This window comes from Asparagus officinalis, chromosome 7 (genome assembly GCF_001876935.1).
Source record: "Asparagus officinalis chromosome 7, Aspof.V1, whole genome shotgun sequence".
NCBI lineage: Eukaryota > Viridiplantae > Streptophyta > Magnoliopsida > Asparagales > Asparagaceae > Asparagus > Asparagus officinalis.
In genome coordinates this window covers 120,519,421-120,540,636 of record NC_033800.1, presented here as the reverse complement: position 1 = coordinate 120,540,636, position 21,216 = coordinate 120,519,421, and the positions used below count along the sequence as shown (strand labels likewise).

Sequence of the window (21,216 nt, the reverse complement as noted above, 5' to 3'; positions counted from 1 at the left end):
GTGACCAAAACAAGTGATTTTATAAAACTTGTACTTAAATGCTCTAATTTTTTTTTAAAACAAACAATTAACTACCCTACAATTGTTAAAACTTTCCCTTAGATACCCTCAAGTATGCATAACTGAGGTTAATTCAGTGCATCTTTTAAAAAAATTTAAGATATTTAGCGCATATTTTTAAAACTTTAGTGTATATAAATGATCTCTAAAATAAGTGACAGCATTTAAGTGCACATCCTTTAGTACTTCAGGGTACAAAAGTGGTGACCAAAACAAGTGTGAGCATGTACGTGCCAATTAGGGGAAACTATAGGGTATTCAAGTGCAATTAAGCCTTTTTTTTTTTTTTGGGCTCAAACACAGTTGGCCCAAAAACAAGTGCTTCGAGTTGCAGAGCGTGGTCGTTCGTTCGCCGACCCTCGTCTCCTCGCCGGGAGCTCTCCAATCAAGGTATTCACCCTCTTTTCTTCTCATCTTTTCAGGAATTTATTGTAAAAAAAAAGTTTTGCCCTAATTTGTATGTTTTCGTTTTTTTTTTGTGTCGATTTCATTTTTTTGCTCTGGAATTTTATTGCAACTTTTTTTTATTTATAATCTTATCCTAAATGCGTCAAATTAATCATTTTTGCTATCATATTGAATAATAAATTATTATTATTTAATAATGTCAAGAAATGAAAACTGACCTCGCATGCGATCCGAGCCTGGTAACAACGAACGAATAATAAATTGTTATTTTCTCGACCTTTTAGGATATTATTAATTAATTGTAGCCTTAGGAATCGTGATGGGTCCACTATAAGTTGTTGCGTGCGCGCTTTTAGCTAATGATTATGCCTCCCTGAACGCGCGAGGCAAAACACGGTTGCTTTCAAGGGTGAATGATCGCCGCTGCCCTGTTTATTTATGCATCTATGTTTGCCATGACAAAGTTTGTTGGGTTATTTTATGACGCCTCTTTGGTTGTTTGTGGCGGATGTAATAGATGTCAAGCGCAAGTCACGATGTTGACTGGGGGCCGGTAACTTGGCCTGAGAAGACGCAGCTTTATTTCATAGATTTGATGGAGGGGGAAGCGAGGAAGGGTAACAGGCACACGAGTACCTTCACCAGGGCGGCTTGGAAATTCATGGAGAACGAGTTGAAAAAGAAGACGGGGAGAGAATACACTCACGAACAACTGAAAAATAAGTTCAATCAATTAAGACAGAGGTGGAGGGATTTGAGTAGTCTTCTGACGGACACGACGGTCGAGTATGTTGCAAGCACCGGTCAAATATCCGCGACGGAGGATGCGTGGAATGAGTTGTGTGCGGTAGTGCCCGATGATTCATTACAATTTTTATTAGATACGTTATGCAAGTTTGGCTTGATTATTTCTTTTGTCTCGCGCAGACGCACAAGCACGCAAGATATTTTAGAAGGAAAGGGTGCAAAGGTTATGACAAATTGTGCGTCATTTTCGGTGATAGTACGACTGCCATTGGTGATAATGCTCATCCGTTTTCCAAAAGCCCTATCATTGATGAGAATGACAGAGAAAAAGAGGGAGATGAGGAGGTAGAGTCATCTCAAGCTAAGAAAAAAGTAAAAGTGGCGAACGAACGTATACCATTGAGGCAACAAGTCCAATCGGGAATGGCGGATGGTTTGACCTCGATGGAAGAAAACACTAGGAAGAAAATGGAACGGCGGGGGAGGAAAATGAGTTTGACTTCTGAAGATAGTCACATCAGTGGTGCTAGGCAAACAATCCTACGTTCTAAAGAAGAACAAGGTGTGGTGAATTGCATTATTGCACTTAGTGCTCTTGAAGGGATTGACTCAGCTCACTTTTCCAAGGCCGCACATGTCTTGCATGATGATGCATTATGGAGGGTGATGTTTCTGGCCATGCCTGATAAGAGAAAGAAGGATTGGGTATTAAGTCTTTCTTGATGTTTGTTTATGTTAGGTCTGAGAATCTTTGTATTTATTTATGTTTTGTTTGTTTCTATAAGGTTGAGGAACTTATGTGTATTCCTATTATGTTTTTGTTTCTAATAGATTGAGAACCTTTGTATTTGTTTTCATTGTGTTGTTTCTTTTATGTTTGTTTGTGTTATGGACGTGTGCCTCATGAACTATGTCCAAATTTTATTACGCACCATCTGAACTATATGGCTGAAATTTATTTTGAAGATCAATTTGAGTTTGGATTTATAGACACTTGTTTCTAGGTTTCGAATAGTAGTGAATTGTATTTTATATATTCGTTTATAGGTATGGATGTCAATGTTGATGTGGATGATTATCAAATATCAATCATCGCTAGATTTTGATTCAGACTCCGATGATGAGGAGCAATTTGAAGAGTAGTTAACCATTTATGCGAGTATGGAGTTCAATGGATTTAGTGGAGAAGCCTTGACCGCAGAAGATTTCACAATTCAATGGACATGATGGGGTGATTGGGGGTCCTAAATGGTCATCTAGCTTCTTGTTTTGACCCTTTATGAATGAAAAAAGCGGCATTTGTAGTCTTTGTGAAGAATTAAGAGAATTGAAAAATTAAATCATTCTTAAAGTCCAAGAACAAGTAACAACATTTTTATTTGTGCTTTCTCGTAATGAATGGCAACCAACTTGTTGCGGATTGCTTCCAACGCTCATCAGAGACCATCTCTACATATTTTAAGAAAGACCTTTTTGTGCAACTTGTTTTCTGACCAAATATGTGATCGTCCCTCCACCATATGATGAAACTCCTCCAGAGATATCGATTAAACCAAAGTATTATCCTTATTTCAAGGTATGATTATACTCCTTCTTTCTATATATTCAATTATATGAAATTGTTTTACTAGTATTCTAATATTAATATATTTATATATTTTTACACGATAGAATTGCACGGGGTTGTAAATACTACTTACGTTTTAGCTTATTTGCATTCTTCATTAAGGAATGTTACCAAACGGTGCTTTGGGTACGAAAAAATTGATTCTCAATTTTAAGAGGTATGCCTTCATCTAATTTGAAAAAAAATAATAAAGTATATTGCATTAGCATGTAGTTTATTATTGGAATGCATGATTCTAGAGATCCATTGTTCATCGAGTATGAAAATGAAGATGTGAGGCTCAAAGAAGATGCGACGACCACACGAGAACAACAAAACCATTCCAGTTAATGTTATCCCAGAGCATCTTTGTTGAATGGCAGGATTTTGAGATCGTTTGGCTCAATTATACTGGGCAACATTAGTAGAATGTGTTTTGAAATTAACGTATATTATATTGTCACATCACTAGAATATATTTGAACATTTATGTAAGTTATTAATATCATTGGAACATGATGAACAACTATTCATCATTGTTTCAAGCTAGTGGACAGCTTTAGGATGGCGATCGATGGGTGGCTACCGCCAGTCGGCCAGAGTAAATGTCAGCTATCGAGTGGAACTAATGCTTATTGGTGGATTGATAGTATATGTGTTATGTAAATGGTTATACTAGTTTGACAAAAAATTCATAATGATGTTTTGAAAACACTTGAAAATTAAAAACACCATGGTGTGATGTTGTTCTAGAAAAACACAACAAGAAACACACATTGGTTGCCAAACAATCTCTTACCTATAGTTGTTATTGCTGCAGTTCTCATCACCTCTCAGTTTATGATCATGGAGTATCAATACAACTCACTCAATTGCAAATCGTCAAGATGTATACTGAGCACATAACACCTCAAAAGTTATTACATCAAATGAGACCAAAGCAGTTGAAATTCTTCTACTTCCAGAAAGTTGCTCAAAGAAAACTCAAAATCTTAATAGAATGGCTAATTTTGTCAGGCAATAATATATATATATACAGACTTTGCAGTGGAATCAATTTTAGAACTTAAGCTCTGGAAGCTCATTAGATGAAACAAATTGACTAAAGCTACAAACAACAGGTAAACATCATCAAATCTTTCTTGAACATTGCATAATGGTCCGTGTAAAGCTGCCTACCCTCTCAAACTCTTTCCGCAATCAATAGTGCTTCAAGTTCTTCCCTGCGCCTTTCCAGTTCCTGCAATGGTCCTTAAAAACGTTAAAAATGGGACACAATGCAAAAAAATTCTTATTTCCATGCGCCTTGTAGCCCGCACTCGTTAAAGATTTTCCTCATAACATTTCTGATGGTTTTACAAAAAACAATGCTTCAAGGGAGAAAGGTAACTATCAAGCAGAAAATAGAGGAAAAGAGGGATAGGTTTATGTGAAGAATAGTTACCTACCACAAGCTAAATGCTGGGCAAGAAGAAAAATATACTGAGTAATAGAATAATAACTTTCCCCTTTGTTTCTGTTAGAAGTCACCACAGAGACAAACATTCAGCACTAACCACAAGGGTGGAATATTATAGGTTTTCTGTTTGTTCAGAGGAATTTTCGCCCGTTAAAGAAAAGAGGGTGGAAAGTGGGAATAGCCAGTTATGGTCGTAAGGACATATTACGGTAACTGTGAAAGATTAACTTTAAATGGCATGATATCTTTGTGATAGATAGTGAATGGAATCTAAATATAATATGCATCTGAGGTCAGCTTTAACAGAGATAGGCCACAAATTTTACAATAAATCAAAATTTCAGGTAACTCAGAAGAGCAGGTATGAGTTCAAATACAGAAGAAATGTCAGTAATTAAATCTCAAAATTAGGATGACCATAGATCAGAGGATACTGACTGCGAGACAAATCATTTCCATCAGTATTATTATTGAAATGTCTCTTGAAATACATGCAAATGAGAAAATAAATGTGCATACAGGAAAAGATATGGGAAGCAGAGAATAAGATAGCTCTTTCTGAACTGCCAGAAACTAAGAAATCCCAGCTAGAATTCAGCTAAAAGCCTAATTCAGTAGGTTAAAAAAAGAAAACTGACGAAGAATATGAATAGGTTCTACTACGCACAAAGTTTGTGGCTTTTGTGCAGCAACTACATGGCTATGGTACTTAAAGATACAATGCTTACGACTTATGAGTAACTAGCATAAGTTGAGCTGTATTTGGATGATAGCTGACTGATAAGAATTTATCATTAGGAAACTAAAATTCGTAATCATAATACTGGCAACGAATGGATCACATAGTTCAGGATGGGGCCGGATGGAGCAATGTTCCTAAGCTGAAAGGAAAAAAGTTGTAAGATAACTCTCAACATCAACAAGCAGAGACATCATGTTCTCTAAATGGAGTTTTCATAGAGCAAAAAGTATCTTTAGGAAAAAGGTTGGATGGAATCAGAATGCCCCAAGCATCGTTATCGTTCATGGCTTGGACCATTCATGGTTTTCCAGACGAATACATTTGTTGGACCTCCTTGCAATTTTATCCACATTGCAAAGTGACTATAAAAACCTGCTGGCCCATTTCAGATAAATATACTCAACCAAAATGACCTCATATAGGAAAGTTTTTGGAATCTAAATATGTTCCTAAGTGTTCATAAATTATGATCATATCCTAAGTGGGTGAGCAACGTGCAAGACAGCTGACTCCCTCCCCTTATGTACATTATGCGTGCATTCCGAGAGAACTGGAATTAGTTGCTTCTTTCCCGTCCGACTTGTTTGTGCCTCCTATTTCACAAGAGATAAGCGGTGGCGCTTGAAGTTATATATAGGTTTCATCCACATATTTACTAGTTCAGCATCTTATGCGTTTAGGTTACTATTTTTCCTAAAGCAGTCTTTGTCAGTACTTCTGAATACACAATTTGATTACAGCATTATTCATCTGGATGTAAATATACATAAGAGGGCAATAGAACCAAGTGATCCACACAAAAACACATCACCAACAATAGCATAGAAGAAGTCTGCACAAGTATGTAATTATCTTTTAATAAAACCTTTTTCGACGATTAAGTGGTTTATGAAGTGAAGTACAGCCTACCTCTAAATCTTTAGCTGCTTGCTCTCTTGTTGTTTCCTTGCGCTGCCTTGCACGCTTCAGGAAGCCAATGCATAGCATACCCTGTACGTACTCGTAGAAGCCATAAAGAAATGTCTACAGCATTCAAGTAATTTTTATACTTTTAAAACTAGGTAAAATAGTAAAGCAGCTAGCAAGCAACCACTGTAGTAGTCGCCTAGGAGTTGTTAGCCAACCTCATGGGCATCTAAATTCTGCAAAATGAGTGATAAAAGTTCTTATATGACCCATAATCCCGTATATTTAAGTTACAAATTTCTCCTATGGCACATGAAATATTGCATTTGATTTTTGACAACATTGCACTTGATTTCTACTATCCAAAAATGAATGAAATGTCGACTATAAGTAGATAAGCCTAGAAATTTTCGGGGCATTTTTTTTCTGTTTGAAGTAGAGGAGATAGATTTTGATGTAAGAGCACGATCACATTAACTAATATGGGCAGCAACAAAGTGGATGACAAATGACCACATGGCGATATGAATGGAGGAGAGGACCATGCTTCTAGAGATACATCAAGGCTTCAAGAGTTTATATGAGGCAAGGAAAAAAAAAATACAAGGTCACAGGATGATATAGCATGCATGCTGATCCTATAGGACGAAACAGCATTGATATGCCAGTGATGCAACAACATGCTATAGCATGCTTCAACATCTATAGAAGGTTATAACATGTGTTGCATAGCTAAGCATTGTAATTTAATGTTTTGGTGATGCTACGTCAGGTTATTAGATGGGACTGTGATTAGATTAGGTGGAAAATTAGGATTAGGTTTAGTATGGACCATAGAGTTGGATGCCATAATACCTTGTTCAGAGAGAATTTGAAGAGTTCTTAAAGCTTAATCGGGTTCAGCTCTCACACTACCGATGAAATAAATAGAAAAGTAATAATAAAAAAAACCAACCCCTTATCTGATCACCATATGATATGTATTAAAAAAATTAACTAATAAATGTGAAGAAATATGAATAGAGATTATGAGATTCTAAATTGTCACGCACCACATAGTTTGATCCAGTGAATAAAGAAGAGAACTAGGAATTTGAGTGCATTATTATTACCGAGATAACATAAGTCAATCCGCATGCAAGAAGAAGATAACTCGCAATATCCTGAACCAACACCAAGTCTTTACGCCTTCCACTGACATCCGGAAACGCTTTAGTCATCACAGCAACACTGCAATGCTAGAGTCAAAAAACTTCACACTGCACAAAAAACATCTCTCCAAGGCTCAAAATTTACAACAATCATATCGCACTCACAATATCTGCAGCATTCCTCTACCAGCCCAGTACTCCAAAATCTAGCACGCATATAAACAAACACACACTTAAGAAATAATCAAAACCAAAAAAGATTAGAGAAAAAAAAAGGATTAAAGAATTACCCTCCAAAACTTCAAAATGAAGCTCCACTCAGTCTCGGCAACGGCCACGAACAGCGCAATCACAACAGCATAGCAGCGGAGTACCCCGTCAAAGATCTTAAAAAAAAAAAAAAACAAACAAGCACCAAGTCATCAGATTGAGAAACGAAAACGAGCTAGGGTTCGTCCAGGGACGCGATCGTGCTTACATCGGAGCCGTTCGTGAAGGATCTGACGGCGGAGAGAACATTGACGCAGACGCAGAGGAGAGCAGCGGCGGAGGTGTGGAGCTAGGGTTAGGGTTAGGGTTAGGGTTAGGGTTTGAGAATTGGGAGCGGGGGGTTTTTAGGGAGGAAATGGATGGTGTTGAGAGAGGAGGAGGAGGGAAAGCATCGTCTTCTTTGCTTTCGGTTTTGGTGGAGAGCGGGATGCGGGAATAACTTTAACGGGATCCATCCCGAAGAGGGAAAGCATTTTTCTTTGGATTCGGGTACAGTGATCCGCTTGGGTACAAAATCCGAACCAAACGATGAAGATCATTTTGTGACGTCACAACCATAATAAACAATCCATTTATTTGCCGTTTAATGCGAAAGAGACTCTCCAAGTTGAGCCCTGTCCTGACCAGCACGAGATTATGAGAACTCCGACTTAAATCCTACGTTCAATGTCTCTAGGTTTCAAGTGGGCTACACATATAAATAAATAAATTAAGGCATCAAAAAGAAGTTCTCATCGAGATCCGACTCCTGCCACCCGACGTCGTGATCGCAAACTATCGGCCATCGATAAAGATGCCACGGGACAGGCAGACTTCTCGAGTAAGTGTCTTATTCCTAACCCGTTAAGAGGGTTTTTTTGTAAAAGTTTTCCAAAAACCTGGACTAAGTTTCTGTTGGGAATATAAGCTGTTTAGACAAAGATTAACACGAATTAAGCTTTAAATGGTTGATTATTAAATCAAATAATATCAGATAAATATTATAACTCAGAAATAAAATTAAATCAAATGATGCCCGCTTGTCATCATCACATGTGTAATTGTTTATCGCATTAATATTATTTTCAATAATGAAAGTAAATAAAAGTTAGAAATACGGCCTGATGGTCGAGGCGTGCAAGCACTGTCTCAAGAATCTAATTGCCCCCTCTCGTACAGGGTTACGCGGCAAAAGTTCTCGGAGATATAACGACCCTCGATCAGGCGACCTCCTTCTCGTCGGCACGAGCTTCAAGAAGGCTTTGCGAACTCTTCTAGACTTTCAGGGAACCAGCAAATCGCAATGGCAAGTAAACGTAATAGGAAGAACATAGAAGAAGAAGAGTTTGTTGTATTTCGCTGTGTCTTTTGGCCTCGCAGCTTGCGGTTTATATAGAGGAAGAAAAACCGTTATTTAGCTAGCCATTTAACACGTTTTTAATGCTAATAAACATTACTGTTTAATACATTTTAAATGCTAATTACGTTATAAACGTTACGCAATCATTTCGCAAAATATTTATCACGTTTTTAATCACGTTAGTAAATCTTAGCCGTTACAAAATATTTCCGTTACAAAATAAAATTCATTAATCACATTTTTTCAAACTGTTCCAATTATCAAAAATAAAAATAAAAATGTAGCAAATTAAGAGCCCATTAATCCGGAGCTGCATTCGTGTCCGCGGGTCGTGTGCGCGCGCCACCCGACCCGACCCGAACCCGGCCCGGCCGGCGCGTACGTGTGTGGTGTGGAGCATAACCTTTATTTTCTTCTAGGCATAGGAGAGAAAGGGAAGGCTTACAAAGAACCTATCTTCCCATCTCTTTTCCAACGTGGGACTAAACTTTTCCTCTTTTCCTCTACAAACCCAAGTTTTAAGTTACAACTCCAACAATCCCCCACATAACTTAAAACTTAAAATAACTCAGAAATAAGAGTAAAATAAAAACAAATAAATAAGATTGCTGGTTCCCTTATACTATGTAATAGGTGGAGGTACCTTTTGGTTTGAACCTTCACTTAGTGACAATTGTATAGATCCGTGAGAGTTTGGTGGACTTCGCCTTGAACCAGTCCCATTTATCAGATTTCTACAGAAAGCACACATAGTACAGTTTTGAAGAATTCTAAGCGGGTTGCGCTATTATCGACCTTGCGCAGGTATCTTTCATGTGTGTTACTAGGGAGCAGCCCTGATCCTATAGTCGCGGCCTCACAACTACACACATATAGGTGAATCCTAATAAGGATGCGAGCAAGTAAGCATCCTGCCTCTTGGGTCTTGGATTCATTAAGAGTTAGACTCAACCTTTCACTTGCTTTTTATGAGCACTGATCACCCTAGGGATGAGAGCAAATAAATTCAGTGCTTCTCACAATTAATCACTCATTCAGTTTGTTTCTACCCATTGAACCTCTGCGAGGTTGGGTTGTCACTGTAGTGATTTTTCTTATGGGCTTAACCCCATCCCCCTCGATGATTCTAGGACCACTGCCCTAGATAAGCCTTTAGTTAAATGATCTGCAAGATTTTTCTCTGATCTTACAAAATCTAAGGCTATTATATGGCTTTTCATCTTATATCTCAAGGATTTATGTCGCACTTTGCAAGATTTTTCTCTGATCTTACAAAGTCTAAGGCTATTATATGATTTTTCATCTTATATCTCAAGGATTTGTGTCGTACTTTCAAGTGTCGATTCATTTTCACATCTACATTCTCTTGATGACATTTGTCAATCGCTGACCTGCAATCACAATGAATAGAAATAGCTGGTAATGGTTTTTGCATTAGTGGAATTTCAGTTAGTAAATCTTTCAACCATTCAGCTTCTATACTAGTAGTATCAAGGGCTATCATTTCTGATTCCATTGTACTTCTAACAATTACAGTTTGTTTAGTAGATTTTCATGAAATAGCTCCTCCTCCAAAAAGGAACACAAATCCAATGGTGGATTTTACATCAGCTGAGTCACTAATCCAATTTGCATCTGAGTAACCTTCTAATACAGATGGATAACCTTTATAATGTAAACCATAGTTCATAGTTCCTTTTAGATATCTCAAAATTCTTTCTAGAGCATCCCAATAACTCTTATTAGGATTTGATGTATATCTACTAAGTCTATTTACTGCATAAGCAATGTCAGGTCTTGTGTAGTTTGTTAGGAATCCTAATGATCCAATTATTTGTGCATATTCTCTTTGTAATTGAGGATAACCTGTATTTTTCTTTAGGTGTACATTAGGATCATATGGAGTAGAAACAGGTTTACAGTTTGGATCATAAAAGTTCTTGAGAATTTTCTCTATATAATGTGATTGTGACAACACATATCCATTCTCATTCTTCAAGATTTTAGTGTTAAGAATTAAATCAGCTTGACCTAAATCTTTCATGTCAAAATTTTGTGATAAAAAATATTTGATATCATTTATGATTTGTATATCAGAACCAAAAATAAAAATATCATTAACATATAAGCATAATATCACAATTTTGTTGTTATTATCTGTTGGCCTTCTTGTTTTGATGATGTTTAACAAACAATTTACCACTAATGTTGTTTGTCTAGTATTTGTGTTTTCGTATTTATTGTAGACAAACAACGTTGTTGGAGGATGGATGGAATTGCGCTTCAACGATCATATCCAATGGAGGTTAGCGGAATAAGTTAAAGATCAAGTTCAAGCTTCATCCGCATGTGTACCAAGTTGAGCTTCAATGAAGATCAAGATCAAGCTTGGGTATATTTAGTATAGGTTTATATTATGTGTGTTATATACTCTAAGCTCAATATTATATTCACACACATATTTATTAGTTTCTTAGTATATATATATATATAGTTATATACATATACATCTTGGTTTTTAGTTTTATCCACAAACAAAGTTTTTACAAATAAATTCCAAAAAATGTGTATACATGCTTGTTTTCTATGTGGATAAGTTGTTTTGGTTTAATTTCATAGATATGAAACAAATATATTTTCATATACATACTCATACGTTTTACTTTCTATTGTATTTGTGAAAATATTGTTTTCTTGGTTTATAGACTTAACAATAATCATATACATCTTTTATTAAGTCTACAAAATCATTTTGTAATGTTTCAAAACATGGTTAAGCTAAAATGTCAAGATTCATATGTTTACATTTTCATGTTTTGGACTATTTTGTAAAATGATGGTATTTCTCATTTGGGAAGTCTTTTTAGAAAACCAGTTTTTGTAGCATGTGTATTATCATGTCTACAATCATTCCCCAAAGTTTTACATTTTTCTGAATTTATTTGATATTTTTAAACAGGGTTTTAAAATCAGCAAAACAGTTTTTGAATATGTCAGATTTCGGTCGACCGAACATGAGTTCATATTCTCACTGGGCGACAGAGAGTCTGTCGGTCGACCGGTCCGGTCGACCGAAAAACTCCATCGGTCGACCACACCGGTCGACCGACGATGATCCAGAAAGTTTTCTTCGTGGTTTTGCTCTCATCGGTCGACCGACGGGATTTTCGGTCGACCGACAATACATGTTTACCTACATGTTTAGAAACTTCCCTCAAAATTTTACTATTTTTGGAGTTGATTTACTGTGCCTAATTGATTTTACAAAATCGTATATGTTAACAGTTTTTCAGAAACTGTAAATTTGTGTTCAAATATTTATTTCTCTCAACTGGGAAAATATTTTTCCGAAATTCTTTCTCTGACATGTTATTATACATGTCTAGAACATTCCCACAAAATTTCATAATTTTTGGAGTTCATTTACTATTTTAAATTGATTTTACAAAACAGCTGCGCACTGCTACAGTAATCCGGTCGACCGTACCGGTCGACCGAAGTACTGTAGCATCCGACCGTTGCTACAGTAACAGCTAGTTCTGTTTTTTTGTTTATTTTAATGTTTTGGGGGTGTTTTTATTGGTTTTTGGGGTTGTTTCATGAGCCTATATATACCCCATGCCCTCATACCTCTAAGGTAACTCAAGAAATGTTTTAAACAAGTTTAAAGAGTTTTAAACAAGGGTTTAAGTGAGTTTTAGTGTTTGTTTGGTTTGAAGATTATTTTCACAAGTGGAGGAGATCATCTTCTTGTTTGGGCTTCATATCTCCATCTCTCCATCTTGATCTAGAGAAGTTTTCCTAAACTCAAGTCTAGCTTTTATTTATAATTATTTGTTGATTATCATTTCTATTAAAGCTAGTTTTATATTGAGTTTAGTTTGATTTGATTTACTCTTTGTTTGCACACACAACCATTGAGCTTATTGTATTTGCATACATTATATAATTGGGTTGTGGGATAGTGTGACATTGAGTTGAGCCTAATTGAGTTCTCACCTTGTTAGAGAGAACAATCATTTGCTATATTGTGCTTAATTGTTAAATCACTTTGTAATACTCTTGTACACCGAGTGAGGAGTGTGTGGTGAGAGTCGGGGATCGTCCCAAGAGGAGTGGCGTCGGTTGACGTGCCTAGGGAGAGGTTGTAACCGAGCACTTGAGGGAGACACGGCTAGGTCCAACACTTAGTGGGTGTAGAGTGTGATTGCAAGAGTGTGAGTTGTAGAGTTTTCGGTTAGCTAGAAAACCGAGTGTGTAGAAGAGGGTGAACGTAGAAAACCCGGTTGTGTTAGTGGATTTCTCCCCGGGAGTGGGGAGCGGAGACGTAGGACGGAAGGTCCGAACTCCGTGATCATATTGCTTGTTTGAGTTTGGCTTAGCACACTTATATTTGTTCATCTTTATAGCCTTTCTCTCATTGTTTATTTCATCCACTATATCATTTGTTTATGTTACCCTTGTGTTTGCATATCCTTGCATATATCATATAGTATACCTCTTTGCTAGGATATATCACCTTGTGTATATTGCATATTCTTGCACATAACTCTTTGTATATCTATCTTGCAAGAATATATTTGTTAATTAGTTTTAATTGGCATTTAATCGGATTAGATTAGCATAAGACCCTAATCACCCCCCCTCTAGGGTCTAACAATTGGTATCAGAGCTTGGTGCTCTTTGATTTAAGGTCTAACCACCTTGAGTTAAAGATCCAAGTTATCTTATTTGTGCTAATCTAGTTATGATTGCATTTGTCTTGCTTGCATATGTTCATATATATATCTTGAATATGAATGTATTTTGTTTAGGCTATAAATCCAATGTTGCTCCTAAATTCATTAATTTTCCCTATGCACAATGGGCTTCTAGATTTAAACTATTTGTTGAATCTAGAAATATTGACTTATGGAAAATTATTGATTGTGCTTATATTGTGCCCACATTGGAGAAATCTAAGTGGAGCAATCATGATAATAAAATGTTTAATATGAACAAGCTTTTGTTAGAATATTTGCTTAATGCCTTTGACTCATCATTTTCTAACAAATTTGTTCATTTTGATAGTGCTTACAATTTATGGAAATTCATAGAAGCACATCAAGGCAACTTGGAGGAAATCCGACGTAGTTTGGAGGATTGTTCTTCAAGTGAGTGTGGAGCATCATCATGCACACGGCCACTAGGCGATAGCCCTAGTGTGGTAAGCGATTCGGAATCCGATAGTGATATATCCATCAATGAACTCGCTTGTGCATATGATAGATTATCTCATGCCTATACAAAATTGCAAAACAATTTTATTGATCTTAAAAGCAAGCATATTAGTTTAAAATCCGATCATGAGTCGCTAGCTTCCAAACTTGATATTGTTGTTAAAGAGAATGCTATTTTAAAAGAAAACAATGAGTTATTAAGTTTGGAAAATAATAACATGTCTTCATCTATTGCTAGCTTAACTCATGCTAATAATAATGCCATGATAGAAGTAGAAACTATTAGAAATAAGTTTAATTCTTTTAGAAATGATCATGTTTCATCTACTTCTATTTCCAATGCTTGTATGCATAATGATGAATTGAATCTTGTGAAAAACCGAATATCATCTTTAGATTCAACCCTTAAAACATGCATTGTAGATAATAAGAAACTTATGGACTTGGGTGCAAAGTCTAGTACTACAACTTCTAAACCCGTACACTTTGCACACTTGTATAGTAAAACTTATAAGTGCTCCATTTGTGGTCGTAAAGGCCATTTAGCTAAATTTTGCTATGATGCACAAAAACATAAGAATATTAATTCTTCTTGTGCATCTCATAAGGCTTCTTCTTCATCACATGTACACACACATGCACCCATTGTTCATCATAAGCATGCTAATGTGTATCATTGTGATTTTTGTGGTAGAGTTGGTCACTTAGCTAAGTTTTGTTTTGATTTGCGAAAAGTTTCTAAATCGCAAAATATTTCAAGTAGACCAACATTATTTCAAAATGTTTCTCATTTGCAAAATAATCTTAAAAGACCATCTTTATTTGCAAATGTTCCTCGTGCACATCCACATGGTCAACATAACCAAATGCATCCTCTTTCATTGCACTAATTGCAATCGGAAAGGTCATTTACACAATTTTTGTTTTGACCGTGTTCGTGCACCATATGTGCTCAAGAGGGTTCATAACCCTAGGGCTTTGAGCTTGAATGATAGGGGTCATGTCCCTAACCAATCCGGCACCAAGAATGCTTGGGTGCCAAAATGATATTTTTTACCAAGAACTTTAGTGCTCTTAGTTTTCTTTTTCTTGGTTTTGTAAATTGTTTTAAAATCTTTTTGTTATGAAAACAATTTTTCTTTTATCAAATCTTTTGTTTTCATAATTATTAGTCTTGATTTTGATGAGAGGTTTGTGTTTATATAACCCTCCGGATTTATTGGGTGTTTATTCCCAAATCAAGTTTACCGGATGCTAAAATGATTATATGGGTTGGAACAAGCTCAAGAGCTTGATATAATTGTTGCCTCTCTTAAAAATTGTGTTTTGATTTGTTGCTTTTGAATTCATTATAATTCACTTATATGATGATATTTATGTGTTTGTGCTAATGGATCATCTATTCGTGCTTTATAATGTATTCTATGAGTGGTTTGATCAAGTTATGTAAAGAAAATTTTTCTTTATTGATCAAACATTGTTTTTGAATATAAACTTTGATTTATGATTTCTTTTGGTTGAATTGTTTTCATTTGAAAACTTTTTGCATGATTCTCATGTTCCTCTTCTTTTGATTTCATAAATCTATTCTTTTATATGGTTTTTATATTTTTTGTGTTAATGAGACACTATTTTCATATTGACATATTTATATGTGTTCTCATTATCTTCATGTATGTGAGTAAATTTTTAGCATATTCATGTATGCTTGCTCACATATGTTTTGCCATGATCTTCATCGCATATATTCTATATGGCTTTTTGATAGGGGGAGCAATCCCTATACTTGTTTGATACTCACCTATGCTTATTGATAGGGGGAGCTTTCGCTCTCTTATTCTTTTTGTCCCCTTTTTGATGTTGTCAAAGGGGGAGAAATATTGTGAGTATACATTTATATGCATATGTATTATCTTGTATATGTTCATTTCTTTCATGCATATATTCCTTTTTGTAAATTGTTTGTCATCATCAAAAAGGGGGAGATTGTTGGCCTTCTTGTTTTGATGATGTTTAACAAACAATTTATTACTAATGTTGTTTGTCTAGTGTTTGTGCATTCCTATGTATTGTAGACAAACAACGTAGTTGGAGGATGGATGGATTGCGCCATAACGACGATATCAAATGGAGGTTGGCGGAATTGTGGAGTGAAGCAACATGCAATTTATAGTTAAAGATCAAGTTCAAGCTTCATCCGCATGTGTACCAAGTTGAGCTACAATGAAGATCAAGATAAAGCTTGGGTAATCTAATTTAGATTTTATATTATGTGTGTTAAGTACCTTAAGCTCAATATCATACACACACACGTATTTGATTTCTATGTATATATATAGTTATATATATACATGCATGGTTTTGGGTTTTTATGTTTTGAACACTTTTGCAAAATAATGAGATTTCATAATTGGGAAATGCAAATTGGAAAATTCTTTTTGTAAAATGTTCAAAATATCATTTTCAAACATGTAACATGTTCAAAATATCATTTGCAAACATTTCTCAAAGTTTCATCAAGTTTGGAATTGATTTGTTATGTTTAAAGGAATTTACAAATTCACGTTTTCGTTCGTGCACATGTTCGTGCATGTTTTACAAAACTGATGAGTTTTTACAAATGAGAAGTGATATTTGAAACATTCTTTCTCTGACATGTTTATCTACATGTTTAGAAACTTTACTACAGTTTTTACTATTTTTGGAGTTGATTTACTGTGCCTACTTGATTTTACAAAATCGTGTATCACAGCAGATTTTCAGAAACTGTATTTTTGTGTTCAAACATTTATTTCTCTCAACTGGGAAATGATTTTTCAGAAATTCTTTCTCTGACATGTTAATCTACATGTCTAGAACATTCCCACAAAATTTCATAATTTTTGGAGTTCATTTACTATTTTAAATTGATTTTACAATATTTCTGTGCATTGCTACAGTAATCCGGTCGACCGAAATTTTGGTCGGTCGACCGAAATTTCCTCCGGTCGACCGACCAAGTTGAACCAAGAGAGTTTAAAAACAAGTTTAAGAAAGTTGTAATCAAGGGTTTATGTTTGGTTTAAGTGTGTTTATAAGCTTTTAAGCATTTGAGTGTTTTGGTTTTGTGAATCACTTCCACAAGAGCTTGAGGAGATCATCTATTGGTGTTTGAGCATCCAACTCTTCTCCTTCCACTCTTGATCTATTGAGAAGTTTTCTAAACTCAATCTAAAGAGAGTTTTAAAAACAAGTTTAAGAAAGTTTTAATCAAGGGTTTATGTTTGGTTTAAGTGTGTTTATAAGCTTTTAAGCATTTGAGTGTTTTGGTTTTGTGAATCACTTCCACAAGAGCTTGAGGAGATCATCTATTGGTGTTTGAGCATCCAACTCTTCTCCTTCCACTCTTGATCTATTGAGAAGTTTTCTAAACTCAATCTAGCTTCATATTTTATATTGTTTGATTATCTTTTTATTAAGCTAGTGTTCATATTGAGTTTAGTTGATTTTATTATCTCTTTGTTCACACACAACCTATTGAGCTTATTGTATTTACATTCATAGTATAATTGGGTTGTGAGATTGTGTATCTTAGAGAGTGAGCTTACAATTCGTTCTCATCCATTGTAGAGAACAAACACTTTGTATTGAGCCTTAATTGTGAGGATACACTTGGTAATACACTTGTACACCAAGAGAGAAGTGTGTGGCGAGAGTCGGGGATCGTCCCAAGAGGAGTGGGGTAGGTGACGAGAGGTTGTAATTCCTAACACTTGAGGGAGACACGTCTAGTTCCAACACTTAGTGGGTGTAGAGTGTGATTGCAAGAGTGTTGATTGTAAAGTTTTCGGTTAGCTAGAAAACCGAGTGTGAGGTGTAAACGTTATTCGGGTGAACGTAGAAAACCCGGTTGTGATAGTGGAGATCTCCTCGAGGTGAGGAGCGGGGACGTAGGTCGTGGGGACCGAACCTCGTAAACATATCCTTTGTTTGTGTTTGCATTGGCGCACTTGTTTTCATGTTCATATCTTACATCGCCATTGTGTATTGCTTGTTGATCATTTTACCCTATCACATTTGTAGTTAATTTGTTTACCCCTCTTGTTAGTTTTATATCCTTGCACATACATTGTCTATATCTCTTTGTTAATTCGTTTGTTCATATTGCTTATCCTAGCTTACATATCTTGTTGTATTTCATACTTGCTAGGATAACGTATTAATTAATTTTAATTGGCATTTAATCGGATTAGATTAGCATAAGACCCTAATCACCCCCCCTCTAGGGTCTAACATTATCTATTTTATGATATACACACTCATCTGTTTGATTAATTACAAATCCATAAGATAGTATAATGTTATCAAATTTCATATGCCATTATTTTGGAGCTTGTGTGAGACCATATAGTGATTTAATAAGTTTGCATACTTTCTTTTCTTGTCCAGAAGCTATAAATCCCTCAGGTTGATCCATATAGATTTCTTCATCTAAATCTCCATTTAAGAATGCACTTTTAACATCCATTTGATGTATTATTAATTTGTGAATAGATGCTAGAGCTATAAGGACTCTAATGGTAGTAATCCTAGCTACTGGAGAATAGACATCAAAATAATCAATACCAGACTTTTGGGTATATCCTTTAGCTACTAATCTGGCTTTATATTTATCTATTGTTCCATCAGGTCTAAGTTTCTTCTTAAACACCCATTTACATCCTATGGTTTTACATCCTGAAGGAAGATCAGTTAGTTCCCAAGTATGATTTTGAACTATAGATTGTATCTCATTATTTATAGCTTCCTTCCAAAATGGAGCATCTACTGATTTCATTGCATCTTCAAATGTAACTGGAGAATCTTCTACAAGTAATGCATAGAAATCTTCATGGGCCTTTTCTATTCTAGTTCTTTTACTTCTCCTAGGCTCTTCTGGACTTTCTAGTGGTCTAATTTGTTTAGAACTAGTTTCACCTTGGTTAGAACTAGGATCTGAATTACTAGAGCTAGGACCTGTGTTGTTTACTCTGGTCTTGTAAGGAAAAATATTTTCAAAGTAATGTGTATCCTTAGCTTCAATTATGGTGTTTTTGGCTATCTCATTAATGTCAGAGTTGATTATTAAAAAATCTATTTGCATTACTATTAGAAGCATAGCCGATAAAAATTCCATCTACAGTGTTAGGTCCAATCTTCTTTCTCTTATTCTCAGGTATTTTAACTTTTGCTAAGCACCCCCACACTTTCAGGTGATCCAAATTAGGGTTTCTATTCTTCCAAATTGTGTAAGGGGTTTTATCAGATTTCTTGAATGGAATTCTATTTAGTATACGACAGGCAGTCATGAGAGCTTCTCCCCATAAATTTTCTGGCACACCAGAATTAATTAACATTGAGTTTACCATGTCCATTAGTGTTCTATTCTTTCTCTCAGCTACTCCATTAGATTGGGGTGTATATGGAACAGTTATTTCATGAATAATTCCATTCTCTTCACAGAATTATTTTAATTCATTAGAAGTGTACTCACCACCTCTATCTGATCTTAGTATTTTAATTTTTCTATCCAACTGATTTTCAACTTCTGCTTTATATCTGATCTTAGTATTTTAATTTTTCTATCCAACTGATTTTCAACTTCTGCTTTATATATTTTGAATTTTTTATGACTTCATCTTTGGTCTTCATTAAGTAGAGGTAACAATATTTAGAACAATCGTGTAACGCCCCGCCCCGGAATCCCGGAGTCGGTACGCTATTAGATCTGATGGACTGGCCTCACAAACCACCATATGTCTTTTCAGCACGTTTTGTCCTCACTCACGCGCTCCTTGGAAAACTTCCCAGGGGGTCACCCATCCTAGAATTTCTCCAGGCCAAGCACGCCTAACTTTGGTCCGTGTGAGATTCTAGAGGTGGCTCCTACGGCCTCAAGAGGTAGCTCACGTCCTCTCGACGTAGCACTTTGCGCCGCATAGCACTTAGCTCTCACAATTCCGGTTGGCTTGGCTCTGATACCATTTGTAACGCCCCGCCCCGGAATCCCGGAGTCGGTACGCTATTAGATCTGGACTGGTCTCACAAACCACCATATATCTTTTCAGTACGTTTTGTCCTCACTCACGCGCTCCCTGAAAAACTTTCCAGGGGGTCACCCATCCTAGAATTTCTCCAGGCCAAGCACGCTTAACTTTGGAGTTTCTAAGAGTTGGGTTCCTGAAAAGAAGATGCATCTTGGTGGTATGAGTATTCCAATCAAATCTATCAATACTAATCACATCACCCTCTCAAGGGTTGGGGTATTACAAATCGTCTATAAAAGTTACAAAATATTTGTTACCTCCTCTAGTTGTTCTTCCTGAATCATAAACATCACTATGGATGGGTTCTAATATCTCAGAATCTCTATCAATAGTTTTAAATGGTTTCTTAGGAAGTTTGGCTTCTATACATATTTCACATTTTCATCATCTTTTATATTAAGCTTTAGAATTATATTGAGATGCATCAATCTTTTAATTGAATTATAATTCACATGTCCTAATCTTTGATGCCAAGTGATAGAAGGTTCGATATTCAAAGCTATTGGAGATGCAAGAGTAGAATTCTTAACATTCAATTTAAAAAGACCATCACATAAAAAACCTTTACCAATGAAGTTCAATCCCTTAGTTATTACAACTTTATTTGATTCAAAAACAAGTTTGTAGCCTTGTTGCACTAATAAAAATCCACTAATTAGATTTCTCCTAATATCTGGTACATGATGGACATCCTGCAGGATCAAAGTCTTATCCGAAGTCAGCTTTAGGTTGATCCGACCTATTCCAGATACATGAGCCATATTATTATTTTCCATTATCACAGTTCCTCTACTTGAGACCTGATAGGTGGAAAACAAAGATTGATTAGAGCAAATGTGAATATTAACTCCAGTGTCAATCCACCAATCATTTGCTTGAAAGGTCATGTTTACTTCAGGGGTGAAGAGAACAGACCTGAAAGCAGTCTCAGCTGAATTGGAAGTCACCATGTTTACTTGTGACTTATTAGGTGGAGGTCCTCCCTTCCTAGGCTTGGGTGGTTCTGTCTTCTTGTAAAAGCAGTCCTTAGCAAGGTGGTTGGTTCGTCCACAAACGAAACAGGTTCGACGTTCAGTTCCTTCCTTCTTTTGAAAGTGGACATGGTTCTTATTTTGATGAAAGGATTTCTTCAGGCGACCTCCTTCTCGTCGGCACGAGCTTCAAGAAGGTTTTACGAATTCTTTGTGACTTTTAGGGAACCAACAAATCGTAACAGCAAGTAAGCATAAGAGGAAGAATAGAGA

The 21,216-nt window shown here is 35.9% G+C and overlaps 2 protein-coding genes across 2 annotated transcripts; one reads left to right on the top strand and one right to left on the bottom strand.

The window, feature by feature from the left end:
- On the top strand, positions 297-2,072 carry LOC109850409. The gene is made up of 3 exons (XM_020420429.1): positions 297-450; positions 986-1,315; positions 1,396-2,072. Exons 2-3 carry the CDS (start codon positions 986-988, stop codon positions 1,936-1,938), a joined length of 873 nt encoding a protein of 290 aa, XP_020276018.1. The 5' UTR covers positions 297-450; the 3' UTR covers positions 1,939-2,072.
- LOC109847704 lies at positions 3,754-20,922 on the bottom strand. The gene is made up of 8 exons (XM_020416934.1): positions 20,888-20,922; positions 10,019-10,079; positions 7,558-7,638; positions 7,370-7,465; positions 7,245-7,285; positions 7,041-7,158; positions 5,932-6,012; positions 3,754-4,061 (listed from the first exon to the last, which is right to left on the bottom strand). The coding sequence occupies exons 1-8, from the start codon at positions 20,920-20,922 to the stop codon at positions 4,005-4,007; spliced, it is 570 nt and encodes a 189-aa protein (XP_020272523.1). The 3' UTR covers positions 3,754-4,004.